Below are 23,118 nucleotides of genomic sequence, written 5' to 3'. Positions count from 1 at the left end.
TGTTGTGGCCTGTTTTTGATTGGCGTTTGGGCTGATTCTGGTGCATTGACGTGTTTTGGCCTGTTTTTGACTGGCGTTTGCGCTGATTCTGGTGCATTGACGTGTTTTGGCCTGTTTTTGACCGGCCTTTGGGCTGATTCTGGTGCATTGACGTGTTTTGGCCTGTTTTTGATTGCCGTTTGCGCTGTTTCTGGTGAATTGAAGTGTTTTGGCCTGTTTTTGACTGGCGTTTGCGCTGATTCTGGTGCATTGACGTGTTTTGGCCTGTTTTTGATTGGCGTTTGCGCTGATTCTGGTGCATTGACGTGTTTTGGCCTGTTTTTGACTGGCGTTTACACTGATTCTGGTGCATTGACGTGTTTTGGCCTGTTTTTGACCGGCGTTTGCGCTGATTCTGGTGCATTGACGTGTTTTGGCCTGTTTTTGACTGGCGTTTGCGCTGATTCTGGTGCATTGACGTGTTTTGGCCTGTTTTTGACCGGCCTTTGGGCTGATTCTGGTGCATTGACGTGTTTTGGCCTGTTTTTGATTGCCGTTTGCGCTGTTTCTGGTGAATTGAAGTGTTTTGGCCTGTTTTTGACTGGCGTTTGCACTGATTCTGGTGCATTGACGTGTTTTGGCCTGTTTTTGATTGGCGTTTGCGCTGATTCTGGTGCATTGACGTGTTTTGGCCTGTTTTTGATTGGCGTTTGCGCTGATTCTGGTGCATTGACGTGTTTTGGCCTGTTTTTGACTGGCGTTTGCACTGATTCTGGTGCATTGACGTGTTTTGGCCTGTTTTTGATTGGCGTTTGCGCTGATTCTGGTGCATTGACGTGTTTTGGCCTGTTTTTGATTGCCGTTTGCACTGATTCTGGTGCATTGACGTGTTTTGGCCTGTTTTTGATTGGCGTTTGCGCTGATTCTGGTGCATTGACGTGTTTTGGCCTGTTTTTGACTGGCGTTTGCACTGATTCTGGTGCATTGACGTGTTTTGGCCTGTTTTTGACCGGCGTTTGCGCTGATTCTGGTGCATTGACGTGTTTTGGCCTGTTTTTGACCGGCGTTTGCGCTGATTCTGGTGCATTGACGTGTTTTGGCCTGTTTTTGATTGGCGTTTGCACTGATTCTGGTGCATTGACGTGTTTTGGCCTGTTTTTGATTGACGTTTGCGCTGATTCTGGTGCATTGACGTGTTTTGGCCTGTTTTTGACTGGCGTTTGCGCTGATTCTGGTGCATTGACGTGTTTTGGCCTGTTTTTGACCGGCGTTTGCGCTGATTCTGGTGCATTGACGTGTTTTGGCCTGTTTTTGACCGGCGTTTGCGCTGATTCTGGTGCATTGACGTGTTTTGGCCTGTTTTTGATTGGCGTTTGCACTGATTCTGGTGCATTGACGTGTTTTGGCCTGTTTTTGATTGACGTTTGCGCTGATTCTGGTGCATTGACGTGTTTTGGCCTGTTTTTGACTGGCGTTTGCACTGATTCTGGTGCATTGACGTGTTTTGGCTTGTTTTTGATTGACGTTTGCGCTGATTCTGGTGCATTGACGTGTTTTGGCCTGTTTTTGACTGGCGTTTGCGCTGATTCTGGTGCATTGACGTGTTTTGGCCTGTTTTTGACTGGCGTTTGCGCTGATTCTGGTGCATTGACGTGTTTTGGCCTGTTTTTGATTGGCGTTTGCACTGATTCTGGTGCATTGACGTGTTTTGGCCTGTTTTTGACTGGCGTTTGCGCTGATTCTGGTACATTGACGTGTTTTGGCCTGTTTTTGACCGGCGTTTGCGCTGATTCTGGTGCATTGATGTGTTTTGGCCTGTTTTTGACTGGCGTTTGCGCTGATTCTGGTGCATTGATGTGTTTTGGCCTGTTTTTGATTGGCGTTTGCGCTGATTCTGGTGCATTGATGTGTTTTGGCCTGTTTTCGATTGGTGTTTGGGCTGATTCTGGTGCATTGACGTGTTTTGGCCTGTTTTTGACCGGCGTTTGCGCTGATTCTGGTGCATTGATGTGTTTTGGCCTGTTTTTGATTGGCGTTTGCGCTGATTCTGGTGCATTGATGTGTTTTGGCCTGTTTTCGATTGGTGTTTGGGCTGATTCTGGTGCATTGACGTTTTTTGGCCTGTTTTTGATTGGCAATTGCCCTGATTCTGGTGCATTGACGTTTTTTGGCCTGTTTTTGACCGGCGTTTGGGCTGATTCTGGTGCATTGACGTGTTTTGGCCTGTTTTTGATTGCCGTTTGCGCTGATTCTGGTGCATTGACGTGTTTTGGCCTGTTTTTGACTGGTGTTTGCGCTGATTCTGGTGCATTGACGTGTTTTGGCCTGTTTTTGATTGCCGTTTGCGCTGATTCTGGTGCATTGACGTGTTTTGGCCTGTTTTTGACCGGAGTTTGCGCTGATTCTGGTGCATTGACGCGTTTTGGCCTGTTTTTGATTGGCGTTTGCGCTGATTCTGGTGCATTGACGTGTTTGGGCTTGTTTTTGACCGACGTTTGCGCTGATTCTGGTACATTGACGTGTTTTGGCCTGTTTTTGACCGGCGTTTGCGCTGATTCTGGTGCATTGATGTGTTTTGGCCTGTTTTTGATTGGCGTTTGCGCTGATTCTGGTGCATTGATGTGTTTTGGCCTGTTTTCGATTGCCGTTTGCGCTGATTCTGGTGCATTGAGGTGTTTTGGGCCTGTTTTTGATTGACGTTTGCGCTGATTCTGGTGCATTGAGGTGTTTTGGGCCTGTTTTTGATTGACGTTTGCGCTGATTCTGGTGGATTGACGTGTTTTGGCCTGTTTTTGACTGGCGTTTGCGCTGATTCTGGTATATTGACGTGTTTTGGCCTGTTTTAGACCGGCGTTTGCGCTGATTCTGGTGAATTGACGTGTTTTGGCCTGTTTTTGACTGGCGTTTGCGCTGATTCTGGTGCATTGACGTGTTTTGGCCTGTTTTTGACCGGCGTTTGCGCTGATTCTGGTATATTGACGTGTTTTGGCCTGTTTTTGACCAGCGTTTGCGCTGATTCTGGTGAATTGACGTGTTTTGGCCTGTTTTTGACTGGCGTTTGCACTGATTCTGGTGCATTGACGTGTTTTGGCCTGTTTTTGACTGGCGTTTGCGCTGATTCTGGTGCATTGACGTGTTTTGGCCTGTTTTTGACCGGCGTTTGGGCTGATTCTGGTGCATTGACGTGTTTTGGCCTGTTTTTGACCGGCGTTTGCGCTGATTCTGGTACATTGACGTGTTTTGGCCTGTTTTTGATTGGCGTTTGCGCTGAATCTGGTGCATTGACGTGTTTTGGCATGTTTTTGATTGGCATTTGCGCTGATTCTGGTGCATTGACGTGTTTTGGCCTGTTTTTGATTGGCGTTTGGGCTGATTCTGGTGCATTGACGTGTTTTGGCATGTTTTTGATTGGCATTTGCGCTGATTCTGGTGCATTGACGTGTTTTGGCCTGTTTTTGACTGGCGTTTGGGCTGATTCTGGTGCATTGACGTGTTTTGGCCTGTTTTTGATTGGCGTTTGCGCTGATTCTGGTGAATTGACGTGTTGTGGCCTGTTTTTGATTGGCGTTTGGGCTGATTCTGGTGCATTGACGTGTTTTGGCCTGTTTTTGACTGGCGTTTGCGCTGATTCTGGTGCATTGACGTGTTTTGGCCTGTTTTTGATTGGCGTTTGCGCTGATTCTGGTGAATTGACGTGTTTTGGCCTGTTTTTGATTGGCGTTTGCGCTGATTCTGGTGCATTGACGTGTTTTGGCCTGTTTTTGATTGGCATTTGCGCTGATTCTGGTGCATTGACGTGTTTTGGCCTGTTTTTGACTGGCGTTTGCGCTGATTCTGGTGCATTGACGTGTTTTGGCCTGTTTTTGACTGGCGTTTGCGCTGATTCTGGTGCATTGACGTGTTGTGGGCTGTTTTTGACCGGCGTTTGCGCTGATTCTGGTGAATTGACGTGTTGTGGCCTGTTTTTGACTGGCGTTTACACTGATTCTGGTGCATTGACGTGTTTTGGCCTGTTTTTGACCGGCCTTTGGGCTGATTCTGGTGCATTGACGTGTTTTGGCCTGTTTTTGATTGCCGTTTGCGCTGTTTCTGGTGAATTGAAGTGTTTTGGCCTGTTTTTGACTGGCGTTTGCGCTGATTCTGGTGCATTGACGTGTTTTGGCCTGTTTTTGACTGGCGTTTGCGCTGATTCTGGTGCATTGACGTGTTTTGGCCTGTTTTTGACTGGCGTTTACACTGATTCTGGTGCATTGACGTGTTTTGGCCTGTTTTTGACCGGCGTTTGCGCTGATTCTGGTGCATTGACGTGTTTTGGCCTGTTTTTGACTGGCGTTTGCGCTGATTCTGGTGCATTGACGTGTTTTGGCCTGTTTTTGACCGGCCTTTGGGCTGATTCTGGTGCATTGACGTGTTTTGGCCTGTTTTTGATTGCCGTTTGCGCTGTTTCTGGTGAATTGAAGTGTTTTGGCCTGTTTTTGACTGGCGTTTGCACTGATTCTGGTGCATTGACGTGTTTTGGCCTGTTTTTGATTGGCGTTTGCGCTGATTCTGGTGCATTGACGTGTTTTGGCCTGTTTTTGATTGGCGTTTGCGCTGATTCTGGTGCATTGACGTGTTTTGGCCTGTTTTTGACTGGCGTTTGCACTGATTCTGGTGCATTGACGTGTTTTGGCCTGTTTTTGATTGGCGTTTGCGCTGATTCTGGTGCATTGACGTGTTTTGGCCTGTTTTTGATTGCCGTTTGCACTGATTCTGGTGCATTGACGTGTTTTGGCCTGTTTTTGATTGGCGTTTGCGCTGATTCTGGTGCATTGACGTGTTTTGGCCTGTTTTTGACTGGCGTTTGCACTGATTCTGGTGCATTGACGTGTTTTGGCCTGTTTTTGACCGGCGTTTGCGCTGATTCTGGTGCATTGACGTGTTTTGGCCTGTTTTTGACCGGCGTTTGCGCTGATTCTGGTGCATTGACGTGTTTTGGCCTGTTTTTGATTGGCGTTTGCACTGATTCTGGTGCATTGACGTGTTTTGGCCTGTTTTTGATTGACGTTTGCGCTGATTCTGGTGCATTGACGTGTTTTGGCCTGTTTTTGACTGGCGTTTGCACTGATTCTGGTGCATTGACGTGTTTTGGCCTGTTTTTGACCGGCGTTTGCGCTGATTCTGGTGCATTGACGTGTTTTGGCCTGTTTTTGACCGGCGTTTGCGCTGATTCTGGTGCATTGACGTGTTTTGGCCTGTTTTTGATTGGCGTTTGCACTGATTCTGGTGCATTGACGTGTTTTGGCCTGTTTTTGATTGACGTTTGCGCTGATTCTGGTGCATTGACGTGTTTTGGCCTGTTTTTGACTGGCGTTTGCACTGATTCTGGTGCATTGACGTGTTTTGGCTTGTTTTTGATTGACGTTTGCGCTGATTCTGGTGCATTGACGTGTTTTGGCCTGTTTTTGACTGGCGTTTGCGCTGATTCTGGTGCATTGACGTGTTTTGGCCTGTTTTTGACCGGCGTTTGGGCTGATTCTGGTGCATTGACGTGTTTTGGCCTGTTTTTGATTGCCGTTTGCGCTGATTCTGGTGCATTGACGTGTTTTGGCCTGTTTTTGACTGGCGTTTGCGCTGATTCTGGTGCATTGACGTGTTTTGGCCTGTTTTTGATTGCCGTTTGCGCTGATTCTGGTGCATTGACGTGTTTTGGCCTGTTTTTGACCGGGGTTTGCGCTGATTCTGGTGCATTGACGCGTTTTGGCCTGTTTTTGATTGGCGTTTGCGCTGATTCTGGTGCATTGACGTGTTTGGGCTTGTTTTTGACCGACGTTTGCGCTGATTCTGGTACATTGACGTGTTTTGGCCTGTTTTTGACCGGCGTTTGCGCTGATTCTGGTGCATTGATGTGTTTTGGCCTGTTTTTGATTGGCGTTTGCGCTGATTCTGGTGCATTGATGTGTTTTGGCCTGTTTTCGATTGGTGTTTGGGCTGATTCTGGTGCATTGACGTTTTTTGGCCTGTTTTTGACCGGCGTTTGGGCTGATTCTGGTGCATTGACGTGTTTTGGCCTGTTTTTGATTGCCGTTTGCGCTGATTCTGGTACATTGACGTGTTTTGGCCTGTTTTTGACTGGCCTTTGCGCTGATTCTGGTGCATTGACGTGTTTTGGCCTGTTTTTGACCGGCGTTTGGGCTGATTCTGGTGCATTGACGTGTTTTGGCCTGTTTTTGATTGTCGTTTGCGCTGATTCTGGTGCATTGACGTGTTTTGGCCTGTTTTTGACTGGCGTTTGCGCTGATTCTGGTGCATTGACGTGTTTTGGCCTGTTTTTGATTGCCGTTTGCGCTGATTCTGGTGCATTGACGTGTTTTGGCCTGTTTTTGACCGGGGTTTGCGCTGATTCTGGTGCATTGACGCGTTTTGGCCTGTTTTTGATTGGCGTTTGCGCTGATTCTGGTGCATTGACGTGTTTTGGCCTGTTTTTGACTGGCCTTTGCGCTGATTCTGGTGCATTGACGTGTTTTGGCCTGTTTTTGATTGGCGTTTGTGCTGATTCTGGTGCATTGACGTGTTTTGGCCTGTTTTTGATTGGCGTTTGTGCTGATTCTGGTGCATTGACGTGTTTTGGCCTGTTTTTGATTGGCGTTTGCGCTGATTCTGGTGCATTGACGTGTTTTGGCCTGTTTTTGACTGGCCTTTGCGCTGATTCTGGTACATTGACGTGTTTTGGCCTTTTTTTGATTGGCGTTTGTGCTGATTCTGGTGCATTGACGTGTTTTGGCCTGTTTTTGACCGGCATTTGCACTGATTCTGGTATATTGACGTGTTTTGAGGTGTTTTTGATTCAATGTAATTCTGAAACGCATGTTAACAGCAGGCGTGTGTTGGAGGCTCGTGACGTGGGTTCAGTCGTGCGGGTCGCCGGTCTCCAAGTGATCGGGAATGGGCAGCCCGGTCAGGACGGTCAAGCACTTGTTCCACACGCTGAAGACGGGGCAGATGGGCTGAGAGAAGGAGATGTCGAAGGTGTGGAGGTGTTGTGTTCCTGCGGCGTCGTAGAATGCCAGCGACCCGGAATCGTAGTCCAGCAGAACCCCCAGACGCCGCATGTGAGGAGACGGCTCGATGGGGAACTCTTTACTGTTGTGACGCACGGCCCACGAGGTGTTGCAACGGCTCAAGACCCACGACGTCGAGTCCTTCCCCACCCAGCCGTGTTTCGGAGCTGATTTATATGCGATGCCAATCGCAAACCTGTGAGGAATTACAGAGTGTCAATACAGAGCTATTATAACAGCTGAATCATTTACAGGTCGAATCTATTAGGAGATTATGAAAGACGTCAGTTCTGCTCACCAAGGCTGATACAGTACAAACAGTGAAATATTATTACAATATAGTATCTATAATCGCGATTAATTGCATCCAAAATAAAAGTTTGTTTACATAACATATGTGTGTTTGTACTATATATACACAAAATAATTATACAAATACACACACATGCATGTGCATATATATATTGACCCACTTAGGAATGAATGGAATGCGAGGAATGCTTCAGTACAGATAGAAAAACCTGAAAATGCTCAAAATGCAAGCTAAAAAAAGCAAAAATTAATTTTAGAAGGTCTAAATGTGTATCTGAATGGATACTGAAGGTCTGGAAAGACACCCAGTGTAAGATATTTACAACTGAATTAAAAGAGTTATGCATGAGGTATTTTGAATTTAAGTTGAAAGAATGTGAGGAATGTGCTTAAATTATGATTTCTTTATTACTTATTGATTAAATATTGTATTTAAAGGTAAATAAAACAAAAATGCATTAAAAAATAGAATAAATATTATAAAAATGTATTATTATATAAAATATAATCCACGAGGAAAGGATGTTTTGATCCGCGAGGAAAGGATGTGTTACAAAGTGCGAGAGAAGGATGAGGGTCAAGTAAAGTATAAAACGTGGCCGGTGAGGTGTGTGTGTGTGTGTGTGTTACCATGTGCTCCCCCCGATCAGAACCTCCCAGTAGTGGCGTCCGCTGTCGATGAACACGTTCCCGGTGACGCCGTAGTTGCCGGAGCCGAAGCGGTCCTGAGCGTGGCTCTTCATGGACGAGGCTTCGTCGCGCTCCACCGTCAGACTGTCGTGAGAAACCTTCAGCTTACGGTGGGCCGACTTCGGGTCGAGCTTGAACGGCTGACCTGAGATGCAACAACAGCGTCAAGTCGCTATCATTTATACAGCGCTTTTACCAATAGATTGTTTCAAAGTGTGTGTGTGTGTGTGTTATCTCAGAATAAACCCCCTTCAGGCTGATGAAGACCTGATCCTGATCACACTGTCGGGTTTATTCTGAGATAACAACGGCTGGATCTGTATTATCCTGTCCTTAGCTAATGAACCTTATTGTAACTAATGAACCTTATTGTAAAGTGTTACCAGGATCTCATCATAATAAGATCTCGAACTCACTGTTTGTCTTGAGTTTCCCCGGCGCGCTGCTGCGACTCCCGGCCTGGTTCATGGCCTTCACGATGAAGATGTAGCGGGTCCCGCTCTGCAGGCCGTGGACCGTGTAGTGGTTCTGCTTAATGTTGGGCGCGATCATCCAGCTGTCCAGCGAGTTACACAGACCTGGAACAACATGTACATCCAACACTCTTCTGTATTACAGATCCACCATGCTGAATACCTTAAAGGCGCGGTTAACTATGATTTCACTTTTCTAATTTCTACATTTACATAACCCCGCCCCCGGAACACGATTTATAGATTATCATGACAGAATATGCTAATCGATGACTAGAAGATATCTACAAATATGCAACATAAATTCATCAACTAACATTTAGAAATGTCATGTTGCTTCTACATGTTGTCACTTCTTCTTGAGTCTCTCCATAATTGTCTGACTCCGGTTTGAACATAAATGCATGTGTGTGTGAGGTAAAAGGACACAAGCTGTTGAAGCTCCGCCCCCTGTGTGCCAGGAGCAGCAACTCATTTGCATTTAAAGGGACACACACAAAAACGGTGCGTTTTTTCTCACCCTCAACTTTGACAACTTTAACATGCAATATAAACACATCTGCGGGGTATTCTGAGCTAAAACTTCACATACACACTCTGGGGACATTAAGAATTGATTCTATATCCTTTTCACAAGATGTAAAATAAGTCTCTAATGCGCATGTGAACGCCATCAGCGTCTATCACAGGTTCGCGTTTAAAGTCTGTTTAGAGAGAACGGTGTCGTCTTAGCGGCCCCTAATTTAATAACAAATGATCATTTAGACGGAAGTGAATCAATCAAAACTAACTTTAGCTGGAAAAAACATTTTTCAAGAACCACTATAAAACCAAACCAATCTGTTACCTTAAATTACAGAGATAAACATATAAAGCTGCTTTGAAACAATCTACATTTATATAGCACTTTTAACAATGAGGATGACTTGACTTTTATTACCCCCCTTTAAAACACTCAACACCCCCTAAGAACATATATTTCAAATTATTAAGGTCTTTCTTTTCTCTACCTTTTATTTGTTTTCTTCATCTATCCTTATATTGTTGTTTGTCTGTGTTTTGTTTTAGTTTTTATGTTGTGTATTTTGTCAAATTTCTGTATGTATTCCTGCAATAAAAAAATAAAGAATATCAATGTATTGTCCTTCCCTAAGGGTATATATCCAGCTATTAAAATACTTTTGCATGAATGTAAAATCCTTTCAGACATCTTTTTTAGTATTGCTGCAACTACGTGTATATATATATATATATATATATGATTAGAATCTTTTTCTGACTTTTATTCTTTCTTTTGCAGCCCAAAATGACTGAATATGCTTTTATCAAAAATTGCAGTGATATTTATGTTGTTTTGCAACGAAACTTACCAATAATCGCTATGCAATTTTGTAATTAGCATTAGTGACCGTAAAAATACATTTACCTCTATTTTGTGATTTTGCGATGGATGCATTATTTGAATTTCCAGATTGCAATTTCAAAATGAAAAAAAGAGAAAATAAATAAATATTTATTAATTTTTTCAGGTTGCAATTCCTACATTATATTTTAAATATATTTTAAAAAATCTCCCTCTGTATGTATATACTGTATATAAAAAAGATATATTTTTTTGTGGAAATATAAAATATATATATATATTTTTTATTTTATACATTACATATACCAACCACATACAGAGAGAGATTTTTTTTTTTTGTGGGAAAATGTTGGAATTGCAACCTGGAAATTCAAATAACGCATCGATTGCAAGATCACAAAATTCGGGCGGCACTGATATAACTATACACGCATTTGTACTGAACCGTTCGGTACGAGGCTTTCAGAGGCTAGCAGAGCATTCATTGTGTTCGTTTGTTAAATAAGAGGCGATCTAACACTGAAATGTGTTTTATTTTTAATCGCTTGGCAAAAGTTTTACCGCAAGACCATTAAAGTACACAGGAATAATTCGCGGATCCATATATTTATTCACATGAACATTCTCGGCACTAACAGTATATAGTAATAGATCTCATTAAACCCAATGTAGGCTACTATTGAAATTGATTTCTGGACATAATGTTATTTTTCCCGAAAATTGTCATAGTACACATATCTGATTTAGCATTATACTACCAACTTAAGGAAATTTCTTTGGCATTTCTTTCTTTTTGCTGTATCGAAAACGTACCGAAGTGTGACACCACCGTGTCGTATCGAACCAACCGTGAATTTTGTGGACCGTTACACCCATAATACAACAATTAAAATTCAGATCAATTCACACAAATGATATTTGTGAATAGAGTGACTTTATTTCAGTCGGACGAGGGAATAACGTGTCTGGAGTATCTGTGTAGCGCAAAGATGGCGTATTTTCCCCGGGTTTTATAAAATGATAAACGTCACACACATCCGCACACATGGAGACTGAGTGAGAAAAAGCACACAAGTAAACATTCAACTCTGGTCACAAAAAGAAAGGGAAAATAAAAGCAAGTGTACAAAAGACGGTTATCTCTCCTCACCCGTCACATCTATTACTGACTCTCTCTCTCGACACACACCAGAGATGCTCATTACGGTTCATGTTTCCGACCGACAACCGCCGCTCGTTATCCGACTATTAACCGTTAACTGATAAGATTATCAGTAAAATAATTAAAAAGATTAAAAAGCAAAATTGACGTGTGTCTGTGACCCGTTAAAAATACCAAAAAAAAAAGTCATGGGTTTATATTTCACATTTACATACAGATCAACGACAGAACCTGATTCACATCACATGTTCACTCACCTGCAGCATTTCTGACAGTGACAACAGAGAAAAACCTAAAATAGGCTTACACTAAATATATATTTTGCAGCAAACTTTTAAAAAAAACAACTTAAATTTAAAAAAACCTTTTAACTGGTAGTATCAGTAGGTTAAAATTTTTACTTTCGGTTAACGGTTAAACGGTCAATATGAGCATCCCTAACACACACACACACACACACACACACACACACACACGCAGTTCTCAATGCACCTGGAATTACCGTAACTGCACGGTGAGCGTTACACGTGACAGAAGCAAACGCTTCTCTGAGGATCAGCCAGAGATGCTTCAGTTCTGCCCAACACCAGCGGTTCGTTGCTCTTTAAGCACGCCGTGACCTTATTCACTCAGTAAGCTTTTCTGTCTGCGTCTCTTCAGGCCATTCTGCACTCATATTGTACAGATAATCTGCTCTACTTCTGTCTAATCCACACATCTACGCCGATACAAACTCAACCACACATTTCTGGCTGGATTCTGTTTTGCTTTTGTGTCATAATACCATCACATCCCCTGCTGTGCTTCATGAAGTGCTGGATTTATAATAAAATCAATTTCTGTTTTTCCAGATAATGCCATTAGAGACGGATACGGTGTTTTACAGACGCTCATATGGAGCGAGTTTGAGTTCTGAGGACTGGGTTTACTCACTGACGACATTAGCCTGGCCGGTGGAGATGGTGTACTGGAGCTCGTATGAAACCACACTGAACTCATCCTCTGATGTCCAGTGGACTGTGATGGTGTCGTGAGATGCCGTGCAAAGCTCCTCGCGGATGGTGGGAGCGTTCGGAGCTGCGACAAAACAACACATTTCAGTCCCAGAGACATTACACTGCTAAAAATGCCTTGTTTCCAGTCCAAATATCTACAAATTCTTAAATCAAGATGCATTTACTAAAGTAGTAAAATATCATATTTTATGGCGTCTTGTTTTCTGGGTAAATTAATAAAAATAATTAATTCAAACAGAAACAAGATTATTTTTCTCACTCCATTGGCAGATATTTTTGCTTGTTTTAAGCAAAAACTCACTTAATCCAGATTCCCCCCAAGAAAACAAGACGCCATAAAATATGATATTTTACTACTTAAGTAAATGCATCTTGATTTAAGAATTTGTAGATATTTGGACTGGAAACAAGACAAAAATACTAAGTAAGAAAAGCATTTTTTGCAGTGAATAACTCAATCTTATGTTAGGTTAGGTCACACATCTCACATGTGTGTCAGTATTCATGTCGAAGGCCAGAAACACTGTTGTACATGCAGTAACATGTAATATGTGCTCTTCTGTTAAGCAAACATTACTCAGACACATGGGCGTAGCCACATGGACAACTGTAATATTTAGTATATAGAAGAGCTTATATTGTAATATTATGTTATGTTTAGTGTATATGTGTTGTGTTGTGTTGTGTTGTGTGTGGGTGAATTAGATGTCTTAGATGATGTTGTGTGCATTTCTGTATTTGTCTTCATTGTTGTACAGCCTTGATGTTAATATTTTGTTAAAAATTGTTAAGACCCCAGGAAGAATAGCTGCTGCTTAATGGAGTAGCTAATGGGGATCTAAATAATAAACAAACAAAAAAAACCACCTAATAACAGATGCAGAATTATTTTTTAAAGCCTTAATAAAAAAAAATGTTTTTCTAAACTTGGGCTATTGTTGTTGACTTACAATAGTTGTTCATTTAAAATTAAATAAAATTTTTAAATTAGTATTATTTTTGTTGTGTTGTTGAGAATCTCACAGCCTCATGAGGAGAAATGGAAACAAATGCTCACACAAAGAAACTCAGTGAACATACAGCTGTAAAAAATCATGAGGAGTTTTTATATTTATAACACATGATACAGTTAAACATCACACGCTCAAGAGCGCTGAATACCATCACGATTGAAAATGTGACACTGTTACATGAGATCGTTCAATAAACAAGTAATAAATATTATGTCACTTACATTTTAGACACAATATTGACTGTTTCTGTTCTATTTCAGCAGCGAAAATAGTTCCAAACAAAGAACCATAATGCATCTCACCGGAACACATAATCTAATTTTCTTTACTGAATGATTCAGCGTTTTGAACGAGTCAGTTGAGTCAAAGATTCAATGACCCATTCATAAACAACTGCGTCATACCTGAACAAATCAGCTGTTTGACCGAATCGTTTGAATAAACTCGCTCATTAAGACGGTCACCTGCCGCCACCTACTGGTGGTTTAGTTTCGTGTTTAAAAGTACCATTTTTCCCAATATTAAAAAATATATACAAATATTTAAAACAATCTCATAACATTATTTAATGCAGTTGTCATTTTTCAGTGTAAATAATTGACCTTGATTGGTAACAGTCATATGGTGTCTTATTATTCTAATTTAATTTATTGATCAATTTAAAATTAAAGATGAAGCGTATATTTAAAACGGTTACAGAAAAATGCTCTTTATAAAGATTAAAATATCATAAATATACAGATTTAAATATGTCAAAGTTGACTGAACACTGATGAGAATATTGCAAAAACAAAAAATCCTATATTTTTCTGGACAAGCAATTTTTTACTTGGACAAGTGAATGACCGATTTACGCCTTTTCACAGGAAAAGGTTTAATGTCGAGCCCTGAGATATATTTAATAGTATTAAATATAGTATTATAAACCTAGTATTATGGTTATTTGGCGAGCCTGGGTATAGTTTTACACATCAGTCTATTCAGTAAAGTTAGTGATACGCAGAGTCTGGGATTTTTGCACATTAATCTGACAATAAATGTGGCACACCCAGTTTTTCTTATGCACACCCAAAGACTCGTTTCTGGCTACGCTAGTGCTCAGACGGCTAAAGCAGTTTCACTTTATTAGCAAGAAATTATCTTCAAATTGTTGCTGCACCATGACATCAGAAAAAAAATTTATAATAGAAAAATAAAGATACGATGTTGAAAGAAATTCTTGAATTAGCAAAGTAAAATGCTTTCTGTAAGATTTTGGAATATGCAGGCCACACAGGGGAAAAAAAAATCAAACATTTATGTTGGAAAAGTTCTTGAAGAAGAGACACTGAATTACTTTGAACAAGGAGAATACATTTTTTTATTGTTTTATTATGGTTATTTTTTACATTTGTGTATATGTTGATTTTTTATTGTAAGATGTTGTGGAAAGTATGGGTGAGTGATTAGATGTTAGTTTATATGTGTTGTGTGGTTTTGATATGTCTTAACAGGATATATAATAAATAAAGTTAAAAAAAAAGAAAAATAAATAAAGTAAAAAAAAGAAAAATAAAGATAGAACCTTATATATACTAGCTGCATGTTCAGCATTGAACTAACCTGTGAGGTAATCCAGACCTTCCAGCATCTTCTTCTCTCTGGAAAAGTCCAGTGCAAACGCGTCAAACGTGTCGTTCAGGTTGATCTCCGGAATCAGAACCTGTGAGGACGCGGTCGCCATTGACACTCTGTAATTATATAACATGAAATGGGTTAAGACAAAATAATAAAGGCCACAATTTGATGCATAAACTTACATATTTGCATGCACTATAGGTAGGGGCGTATCTAACAGTATCTGGCGTGCTGAAATGTAGGGGGCGTATCAAAAGGCAGGGGGTGTGTCTAACAGTAGGGGGCGTGTCTACCAGTAGGGGGAGTGCTAGAAGATAAGGTAGGGGGCGTGTCTACGAGTAGTCTAACATTAGGGGGCATGGTGAAAGGTAACGTAGGGGCGTGTCTAACATTAGGGGGCGTGCTGTAAGGTAGGGGTGTGTTTAACAGTAGGGGCGTGTCTAACAGTAGGGGGCGTGCTAAAAGATAAGGTAGGGGGCGTGTCTACCAGTAGTCTAACATTAGGGGGCATGGTGAAAGGTAAGGTAGGGGCATGTCTAACAGTAGGGGGCGTGGTTAACAGTAGGGGGCCTGCTGTAAGGTAGGGGGCGTGTCTAACAGTAGGGGGCGTCCTGAAAGGTAAGGTAGGAGGCGTGTCTAACAGTAGCGGCGTGGCAAAAGGTAGGGGCGTGTCTAACAGTAGTGGACGTGCTGAAATGCAGGGGCGTATCAAAAGGTAGGGGTGTGTCTAACAGTAAGGTAGTGCTGTAAGGTAGGGGGCGTGTCTAACAGTAGGGGGCGTGCTGAAAGGTAGGGGGCGTGTTTAAAAGTAGGAGGCGTGCTGAAAGGGTAGGGGGCGTGTCTAACAGTAGGGGGCGTGCTGAAATGTGAGGTAGGGGTGTGATTAACAGTAAGGGGCGAGTCTAACAGTAGGGGGTGTGCTGTAATGTAGGGGCGTGTCTAACAGTAGGGGGCGTGCTGAAATGTAAGGTAGGGGTGTGATTAACAGTAGGGGGCGAGTCTAACAGTAGGGGGCGTGCTGCAAGGTAGGGGGCGTGTCTAACAGTAGGGGGCGTGCTGAAAAGTAGGGGGCGTGCTGAAAAGTAGGGGGCTTGTCTAACAGTAGGGGGCGTGCTGAAATGTAAGGTAGGGGTGTGTTTAACAGTAGGGGGCGTGTCTAACAGTAGGGGGCGTGCTGTAAGGTAGGGGGCATGTCTAACAGTAGGGGGCGTGCTGAAAAGTAGGGGCGTGTCTAACAGTTGGGGGCGAGCTGAAATGTAAGGTAGGGGTGTGTTTAACAGTAGGGGGCGTGTCTAACAGGGGTGGACGTGCTGTAAGGTAGGGAGTGTGTCTAACAGTAGGGGGCGTGCTGAAAGGTACGGTAGGGGGCGTGTCTAACAGTGGGGGGCGTGCTGAAAGGTACGGTAGGGGGCGTGTCTAACAGTAGCGGGCGTGCTGTAAGGTAGGGAGTGTGTCTAACAGTAGGGTGCATGCTGAAAGGTAAGGTAGGGGGCGTGTCTAACAGTAGGGGGCGTGCTGTAAGGTAGGGGGCGTGTCTAACAGTAGGGGGCATGCTGTAAGGTAGGGGGCGTGTCTAACAGTAGGGGGCGTGCTGAAAAGTAGGGGGCGTGTCTAACAGTAGGGGGCGTGCTGAAATGTAAGGTAGGGGTGTGTTTAACAGTAGGGGGCGTGTCTAACAGTAGGGGGCGTGCTGAAAGGTAATGTAGGGGACGTGTCTAACAGTAGGAGGCGTTCTGAAAGGTAGGGGGCGAGTCTAACAGTAGGGGGCGTGTCATGTTTCGTCACCTCTCTGAGATGCTCTTTGCAGTCTGCAGGAATCGAGCGTGATCCGTCTCTTTCAGAGCTTGGTCCGCTTGAGCGATGAGCGAGGACGATCTCTCCACAAACTGCTTACAGTTAGCGATCTGTTGAGCTAGCTTTCTCACCCGAACCACCTACACACACACACACACACACACACGCTATGAGACTGAAAATAGGCTGAATATGATTCAGATACACACATGTGCACAAAGACCTTTCTAAACCAGCAAATGATCATCCATTTTGTTATCAAATATAAAAGAGCATTGTGTAAACAAATTCAGTTGTGAAAACTAAATCTGTAATATCATAAGGCCTGAATAACTAGCCTCTGGCTGGCGATACATTAGTGAACTTTGACACTGACATGCAGTAAGGAAGGAAACAGAGTTTCCTCTGAGAGAAAATCCCAAAGCCTTTTGTTCTTTCCCATTTACGAAGAACTCAGCATTAAAATCAGCCTGAAATGACTTGTGCAAGTAAGATGCTTTATAATGCTTCATAAGATTCTTACTTTTATTCAGCAAGGATGCGTTGAATTGAAGTGACAGTGAAGACAATTACAATGTTACAAAATATTCTTTTTTTAGAATCAGAAGGCTTCATTGCTATGATCAAAAATACAGTACAAATTTTGAAATATTATTCCAATGTAAAAGATGTTTTCTATGTGAATATATAGTAAAGTGTATTTTCAGCATCATTACTCCAGTCTTCAGTGTCACATGATCCTTCAGAAATCAGTATAATATGATGATTTGATGCTCAAGAAACATTTATGATTATTATCAGTGTTGAAAACAGTTCATTTTCTTTTGGAAACTGTGATGTATTTGATTTTTCAGGATTCTTTCTATTCTTTGATGAATAGAAAGTTCAAGATTTATTTGAAATATAATCTTTTGTAACATTATAATTGTCTTTACTGTCACTTTTGATCAATTGAATGCATCTTTGGCATTCATTTCTTTACAAATGAGATAATTAAGTTGATGATCGTACTTTTCCTTCTTTTATTTTGGTCCCGATGATCTGTCTCCTCTGCTGAACGATGTTGATCAGCGTGTCGCACTCTTCCGTCAGCTTGTTCTCCTGATGAGCCGCGTTGTGCTGGAAGCAAAACAAACAAAGCAATGGAAATGATGTCAAATACAACAACATGTTTTGTGCAAACGAACAACTTCCTCTATAAAGCAAGGCAAACAGAGAAACACAGCACTGAAGAGGCAAGCCTGAAATCAGGAACAATCACAGTCTGTAATAAAACTACAATAACAGTGATATGATAACATTCATGACAATCAGATTGAATTACTGTTACAAAAACATGTTTTACAGCTTACAAGCGATTAATAACAATAAAAACAGTGGTATTTTGTGATAAATAAGTCAAACAAATAACTTTCACACGTTTAAACTCACTCTCCAACAAGAGGAAACAGCCTGACTTATATTTTAAAGCGGACTGCATCATTCATAAGTCAAAATCATATTTTTTACATTATATTTGTTTACCTCCACATGTTGACACGTCTGGATCAACTTCCCCATGAGGTTTTCCAGCTCGCTGTTCCTCTTGATCAAATTGCTGAGGTTGGAATCCAACATTTGCTGAGGAAAAATAACAGCAACATCAGAAAAGAGGCGCTTTAAATGCCAGCCACATTTTAAGACAATGAAGGAAAATATGATAATCTACCAAACATCCTACATCCATAATTCCGTGTTTCTGGCGCGGCGTCGCATGAGTGTGTGGCTCTCGGACGCCCCGGGCCGAGCGAGCGCTTCGTGGGGGAGGGACGGAGACACGGGTCGGGAATTAAACATCTAGACTGATGAGCTTTAACCTCAACCCTTACAGTAATACCCCAGAACACACTGTAAATGCCTTATACAACATGCTACAAATGATATAAAATGCAAAACAATTTGACTGAGAAATAAACATTCTCCAGCGTGATTTGAAATATTCCAGAGAATCTGATTTTAAAATGTAAGTCAAAAAGCACGGAATAAATAATGCTGAATAATGCAATAACTACTTTTTTTAAATCAAAAAATACAATAAAAACAGTGAAATATTATTCCAGATTAAATTAACTGTTTTCTATGTGAATATGTAGTAAAGTGTAATTTATTCCTGTGATCAAAGCTGAATTTATTTGATCTGAAATACAGTAAAAACAGTGAAATATTATTATAATGTAAATCAGCTGTTTTCTATGTGAATATATAATAAAGTGTAATTTATTCCTGTGATCAAAGCTGAATTTTCAGCATCATTACTCCAGTCTTCAGTGTCACATGATCCTTCAGAAATCACTATAATATGATGATTTGATGCTCAAGAAACATTTATGGTTATTATCAGTGTTGAAAATCATATTTTAGTGGAAACTGATACTTTATTTCAATTATTTGATAAATAGAAAGTTCAAAGGAACAGCATTTATTTGAAATAGAATATTTTGTAACATTATAAATGTGACACATACTTTGTCACTTTGTTAAAATATCAGTTTTTTACCAGATGCTCAATTTCTCCAGTATGAAAATAATATTCCGAAGAGAATCTGGAAGAAGTAAATCCGTCTGTATAAAGCATGTCACTAATTTGCTTAATTGTTTAGCGACCCAGAAACAGTGTGGAATATTAAATATTTCTCAATTTATTCTTGAAGAATCTTTAATATGAAAAGCATCCGATTCATTGTTCCGGCCAGTAAATAACACATGTAAAATATGACATTTGAGATGTTGAATTGTGAGGATAGGAAATGAGGTCGCCGGGTTCAAACGATGACAAGAGAGCAAAGAGAGCATGTGTAATGTGCACAACGCTAAAAATAGATGATCAGAGAGACGGAAAACACACTCTCTCAGATTCACTGTATGATATTTCATTTCCTCAGATTATACGTCTCTGTTTATCTTTGGGATTTTAACCCAAATGGCAAATGTGAAAAACAAACATACTTCATTTTGGGGAAATTGAAACAAGGTTCCTGTGGAACAATCATGAATATTGCAGTCATTTCTTCAATTAGTGAATGTAGCAATAATGCAGGAATTAAATTATAGATTTGACATAATCAAGCCTTTTTATTCCATGTTTGGAAGAATTAATCCTAACCGCTGATTCCTGCAATGCAAGATTTTGCACTTTACAAAATGACAAGTTGATTCTAATTTAATGTCTGCATTATTATCTTGTCTACAATACTTTTATTGCAACTTTATCTAAATATAATCTCATGAACATGAAGCTTCATCATCCACAACTCTGATTCTGTCACATTTGCATCACGGTTTCTACATGATTAAACCTGTTCAGCAACATCTGTAGATGTGCAACACACTGTAAATGATCCTCCCTGTAGATAATAATGCACTTGTAGGAGAAATGCTAGCATGAGTGATTTACCCTCAGGAGATATTTAATGAAAACTGCCCAACTAACAGTAGCATTACATTAGTTATCATGCAGTACGTCTCATCTTCATCTTTCCCTCGGGCCATTTTGAAGCGGAATAAAAAATATATATATTTTTTTACAATTTGAGAGTTTATCAGAGGGTCCAAGACCCAGGACTTTAGTTACACTTGAACCACGAATACACAGAAAAATTGAATGGATTCAATGGTTATAATTTTTAGTAACAAAAGTATTGAAGTTTGAGTAACAAATCCTGACCCGTAATGCTTCAGTGTTAGTGCGGTAACGATACACCAAACCCATGATTCAGTTCGTATCACGATTTATGATCCACGATTCAAAACAAACCTCGATTCTTTCGACGGGGGGGCTGTTGGAGGAGAGAAATAAAAGAGAGATTGTGAGGAAAAAAAATTATATATTTTTTAAATAACATCTGAAACAACCTACAGGGAAATCTTCTATAAATATTTGTGACTCCATCTTCTTTTGTTTGCCTACTCCAGTTCTTGTTAAAACTCACTAAACATGTTTATTCTGTGCATTTTGGGCACTTTTTGTGTGAAATCATATTTATTTCGTCCATCAAAAGCGTGCTTTCACTTTAATTGAGCGTGAAAATAGACTGCGCCGAAGCCCGCGCTTCACTGCTGCTACGCGACGCTAACGCTAGCGGTGTGAATGCACTCACTGATTAACAGGCACGCTGACAAAAATACGCGCTGCTCTCACGCCGCTGACGCTTGCAGTGTGAAACGGCCGTTACAGGTCAAATTAAAGAATTTATCCTCAACTAGTTTTGTGGTGTAGGTCTACGTATTTTATAATGTATATAGTAAAGTAATTTAAAGTAATTTAAAGATCTTGTAGCACTGGATCTGGACGGGAAGGATAACTCTGGGAGTTGGAAGGAGTGTGTCGTGATTCTTCTCACACAAGTTTGTGGATCTGAGTGTCGCGATTTTGGTTTCATATCGCATATCGTTACAGTACACATAGAAAAACCTAAAAATTATCAAAATTCTAACTAAAAATGCGAAAACTTTACCAAACAATGATTTTATAATATCTACATGTGTATCTGAACGCACACTGAAAGGAACTGACTTTAGGACCCAGCGGAACAGCTCATTTACTCCATATAGAGATATAACGCCATCTAGAGTCGTGAAATATCATGATATATTATTATTTTTCCATTATTTTTCGAGCCCTCTTCACACGGGATAAGTATTATCCGGTGACCTCTAGTCATTTGTAATAATTGCAGAGTTTGTCTGAGATTTTAATCCCGTGCGAATCGGACATGTCTGTAATTTGTAAAGTAAAAATTCCCCCGCAAATGACCTGCTATATTTCGCCGAACACCGACGTCCTGTGGTAATATCCGTCCCGTGCCAATCGGCATCTCTGTGATTTGGCCGGATTGTGTATCATTTTTTCAAGGTTTTTGTTTCATGTGCGCCTTTTTATCCATCTTTCGGGAAGAATGGAGGCAGTGTTGGAGTGTTTTGATAGTATTTTGGGTGCTGGGTCATATCGCTATACACAACTACACAATTTGCAGAAAGTGAAAGCTGAAAATCATCAGAAGAGCAAAAACTAAAAGAATGATTAGATGGAGATGAATGACATGTATAGCAGCATGCGGTAAGGAACTTTATTCTGTTTATGTCATTATATATCATACAGCTGGACCTATAACGAAAAGACATTTCCAAGCAATAGCCTAGTGCTGTGCGGTAAACCGGTTCAAACCGAAAACCGGTTTATATTTTCGTCACGATATTGATTTTGAATAAACCGCAATACCGGTGTATTTAATTACACAGCGTTACGGAACGAACGTTACGCTGCGCGACACTGTTTCAGACGGACCCTTTACAGTGTTGCACTTCTAAGCAGCGACGAGTGAGAGTACACAAACAGCAGTGTCTGTTACGGTACATGGACGATGGATGCGGAGCGCATTATTGTAGCGCGAAAGTACATTAATATAATGCGCGAGTGCGAATCTCTCTGCTCGCGCGCGGAATATAATGTGCCGCGCTCTCAGATACACGCGGCTCTTGTTAAAATAGGTCTATTTTCTCTGTGTTCGCTCAGAGAATCCTGCACTTAAAACGTGTTCAGTGCAATCGCAGATCTCTCCTCTTCCCCAGCTAACAGTTTTAGGTTATAAGAACGTTTTCATAACGTTACCATTAAGTTATAAAAACGTTAACGTTATTTCAGAATGTTCTAGAGACATTCAAAATGTCCAGTTTTTTAGACGTTGTATTAACGTTATTTCTTGGTTATAAGAACTTTATTCAAAACGTTATAAGAACGTTCAATTCTCCCGTTATATAAACGTTGTATTAACGTTCTTGCTTGGTTATAAGAACATCATTCAAACGTCATTAGAACGTACGATTCGCCCGTTATATAAACGTTGTATTAACGTTACTTCCTGGTTATAAGAACGTTATTAGAACGTTAAGAAATAACATTTTTAGGTCATACTGGGCGCTATTCTATTCTACAATATTCACTAATGACAGTCAATCCTAAGTCAATTTACTGCAGTAATTCCTCTCTCAACCAGTAGAAAATGCTTTGAACACCTGATTATGCATTAAAAAAAAACGTCATAAACCGGAAAACCGGCATAATTTTGAAAAAAAAAAACGTGATATCAATTTTTGGTCAAACCGCCCAGCGCTACAATAGCCTATGCCGTCATATCCGGGAGATAAGTCGGTAGATTTGAGTAAAATCACAGGCTTGGGTTATCCCGTGCGAATGCGCCACATGAAATTCAGATGTGGGGGAGTAATTTCTAAAGCACACGAGGTCCTCAGATAATACTAATCCCGTGTGAATAGGGCTTATGTCTGTGGTTTTGTGTATACATTTTTCATGTTTTTTCTTTCCTCTGTGCTTTTTTATGCCGTTTTTATCCTTTTAGTCTGTGCTGGAGTATTCTGATCGTGTTTTGGGTGCTGGGTCACATCACTATACACCACACAACTATACAATTTGCAGAAAGATAAGCTGAAAACCATCAGAAGAGCGGAAACATAAAGAATGATTACATGTATAGCAACATTCTTCTGTTTATGATATTTCATACAGCTAGAGCTATAACGACAAAACATATCCAAACGATAGCCTATTGACATCATATCCGGGAGAAAAATCAGTAAATTTGAGTAAAATCACAGGCTTTGCT

General features: G+C 40.9%; 2 protein-coding genes across 3 annotated transcripts in view; both read right to left on the bottom strand.

The window, feature by feature from the left end:
- Positions 1–332: 332 nt before the first annotated feature.
- Positions 333–6,760, bottom strand: LOC143723147 (uncharacterized). Its single transcript, XM_077215133.1, has 2 exons — positions 5,765–6,760; positions 333–5,672 (listed from the first exon to the last, which is right to left on the bottom strand). The coding sequence occupies exons 1-2, from the start codon at positions 6,758–6,760 to the stop codon at positions 333–335; spliced, it is 6,336 nt and encodes a 2,111-aa protein (XP_077071248.1).
- Positions 6,761–6,797: 37 nt separating this feature from the next.
- Positions 6,798–23,118, bottom strand: part of mid1 (midline 1) — a 46,584-nt gene continuing 30,263 nt past the window's right edge. For both annotated transcript variants that reach the window (XM_077216951.1, XM_077216950.1), the window contains exons 3-10: positions 17,984–18,079; positions 17,471–17,578; positions 16,451–16,599; positions 14,651–14,778; positions 11,953–12,096; positions 8,438–8,599; positions 7,962–8,166; positions 6,798–7,215 (exon numbers count right to left, since the gene is read on the bottom strand). In XM_077216951.1, the coding sequence (XP_077073066.1) occupies positions 6,867–7,215; positions 7,962–8,166; positions 8,438–8,599; positions 11,953–12,096; positions 14,651–14,778; positions 16,451–16,599; positions 17,471–17,578; positions 17,984–18,079 (1,341 nt within the window). In that variant the 3' untranslated portion in view covers positions 6,798–6,866. The remainder of the gene's footprint in view (positions 7,216–7,961; positions 8,167–8,437; positions 8,600–11,952; positions 12,097–14,650; positions 14,779–16,450; positions 16,600–17,470; positions 17,579–17,983; positions 18,080–23,118) is intronic.

The sequence above is a fragment of the Siphateles boraxobius genome, unplaced genomic scaffold (genome assembly GCF_051911475.1).
Source record: "Siphateles boraxobius isolate OS27281-9 unplaced genomic scaffold, OSU_SipBor_1 7, whole genome shotgun sequence".
In the NCBI taxonomy this organism is placed as follows: domain Eukaryota; kingdom Metazoa; phylum Chordata; class Actinopteri; order Cypriniformes; family Leuciscidae; genus Siphateles; species Siphateles boraxobius.
The sequence above is the reverse complement of the archived record's forward strand: the minus strand, read 5'-3'. Positions and strand labels throughout refer to the sequence as shown.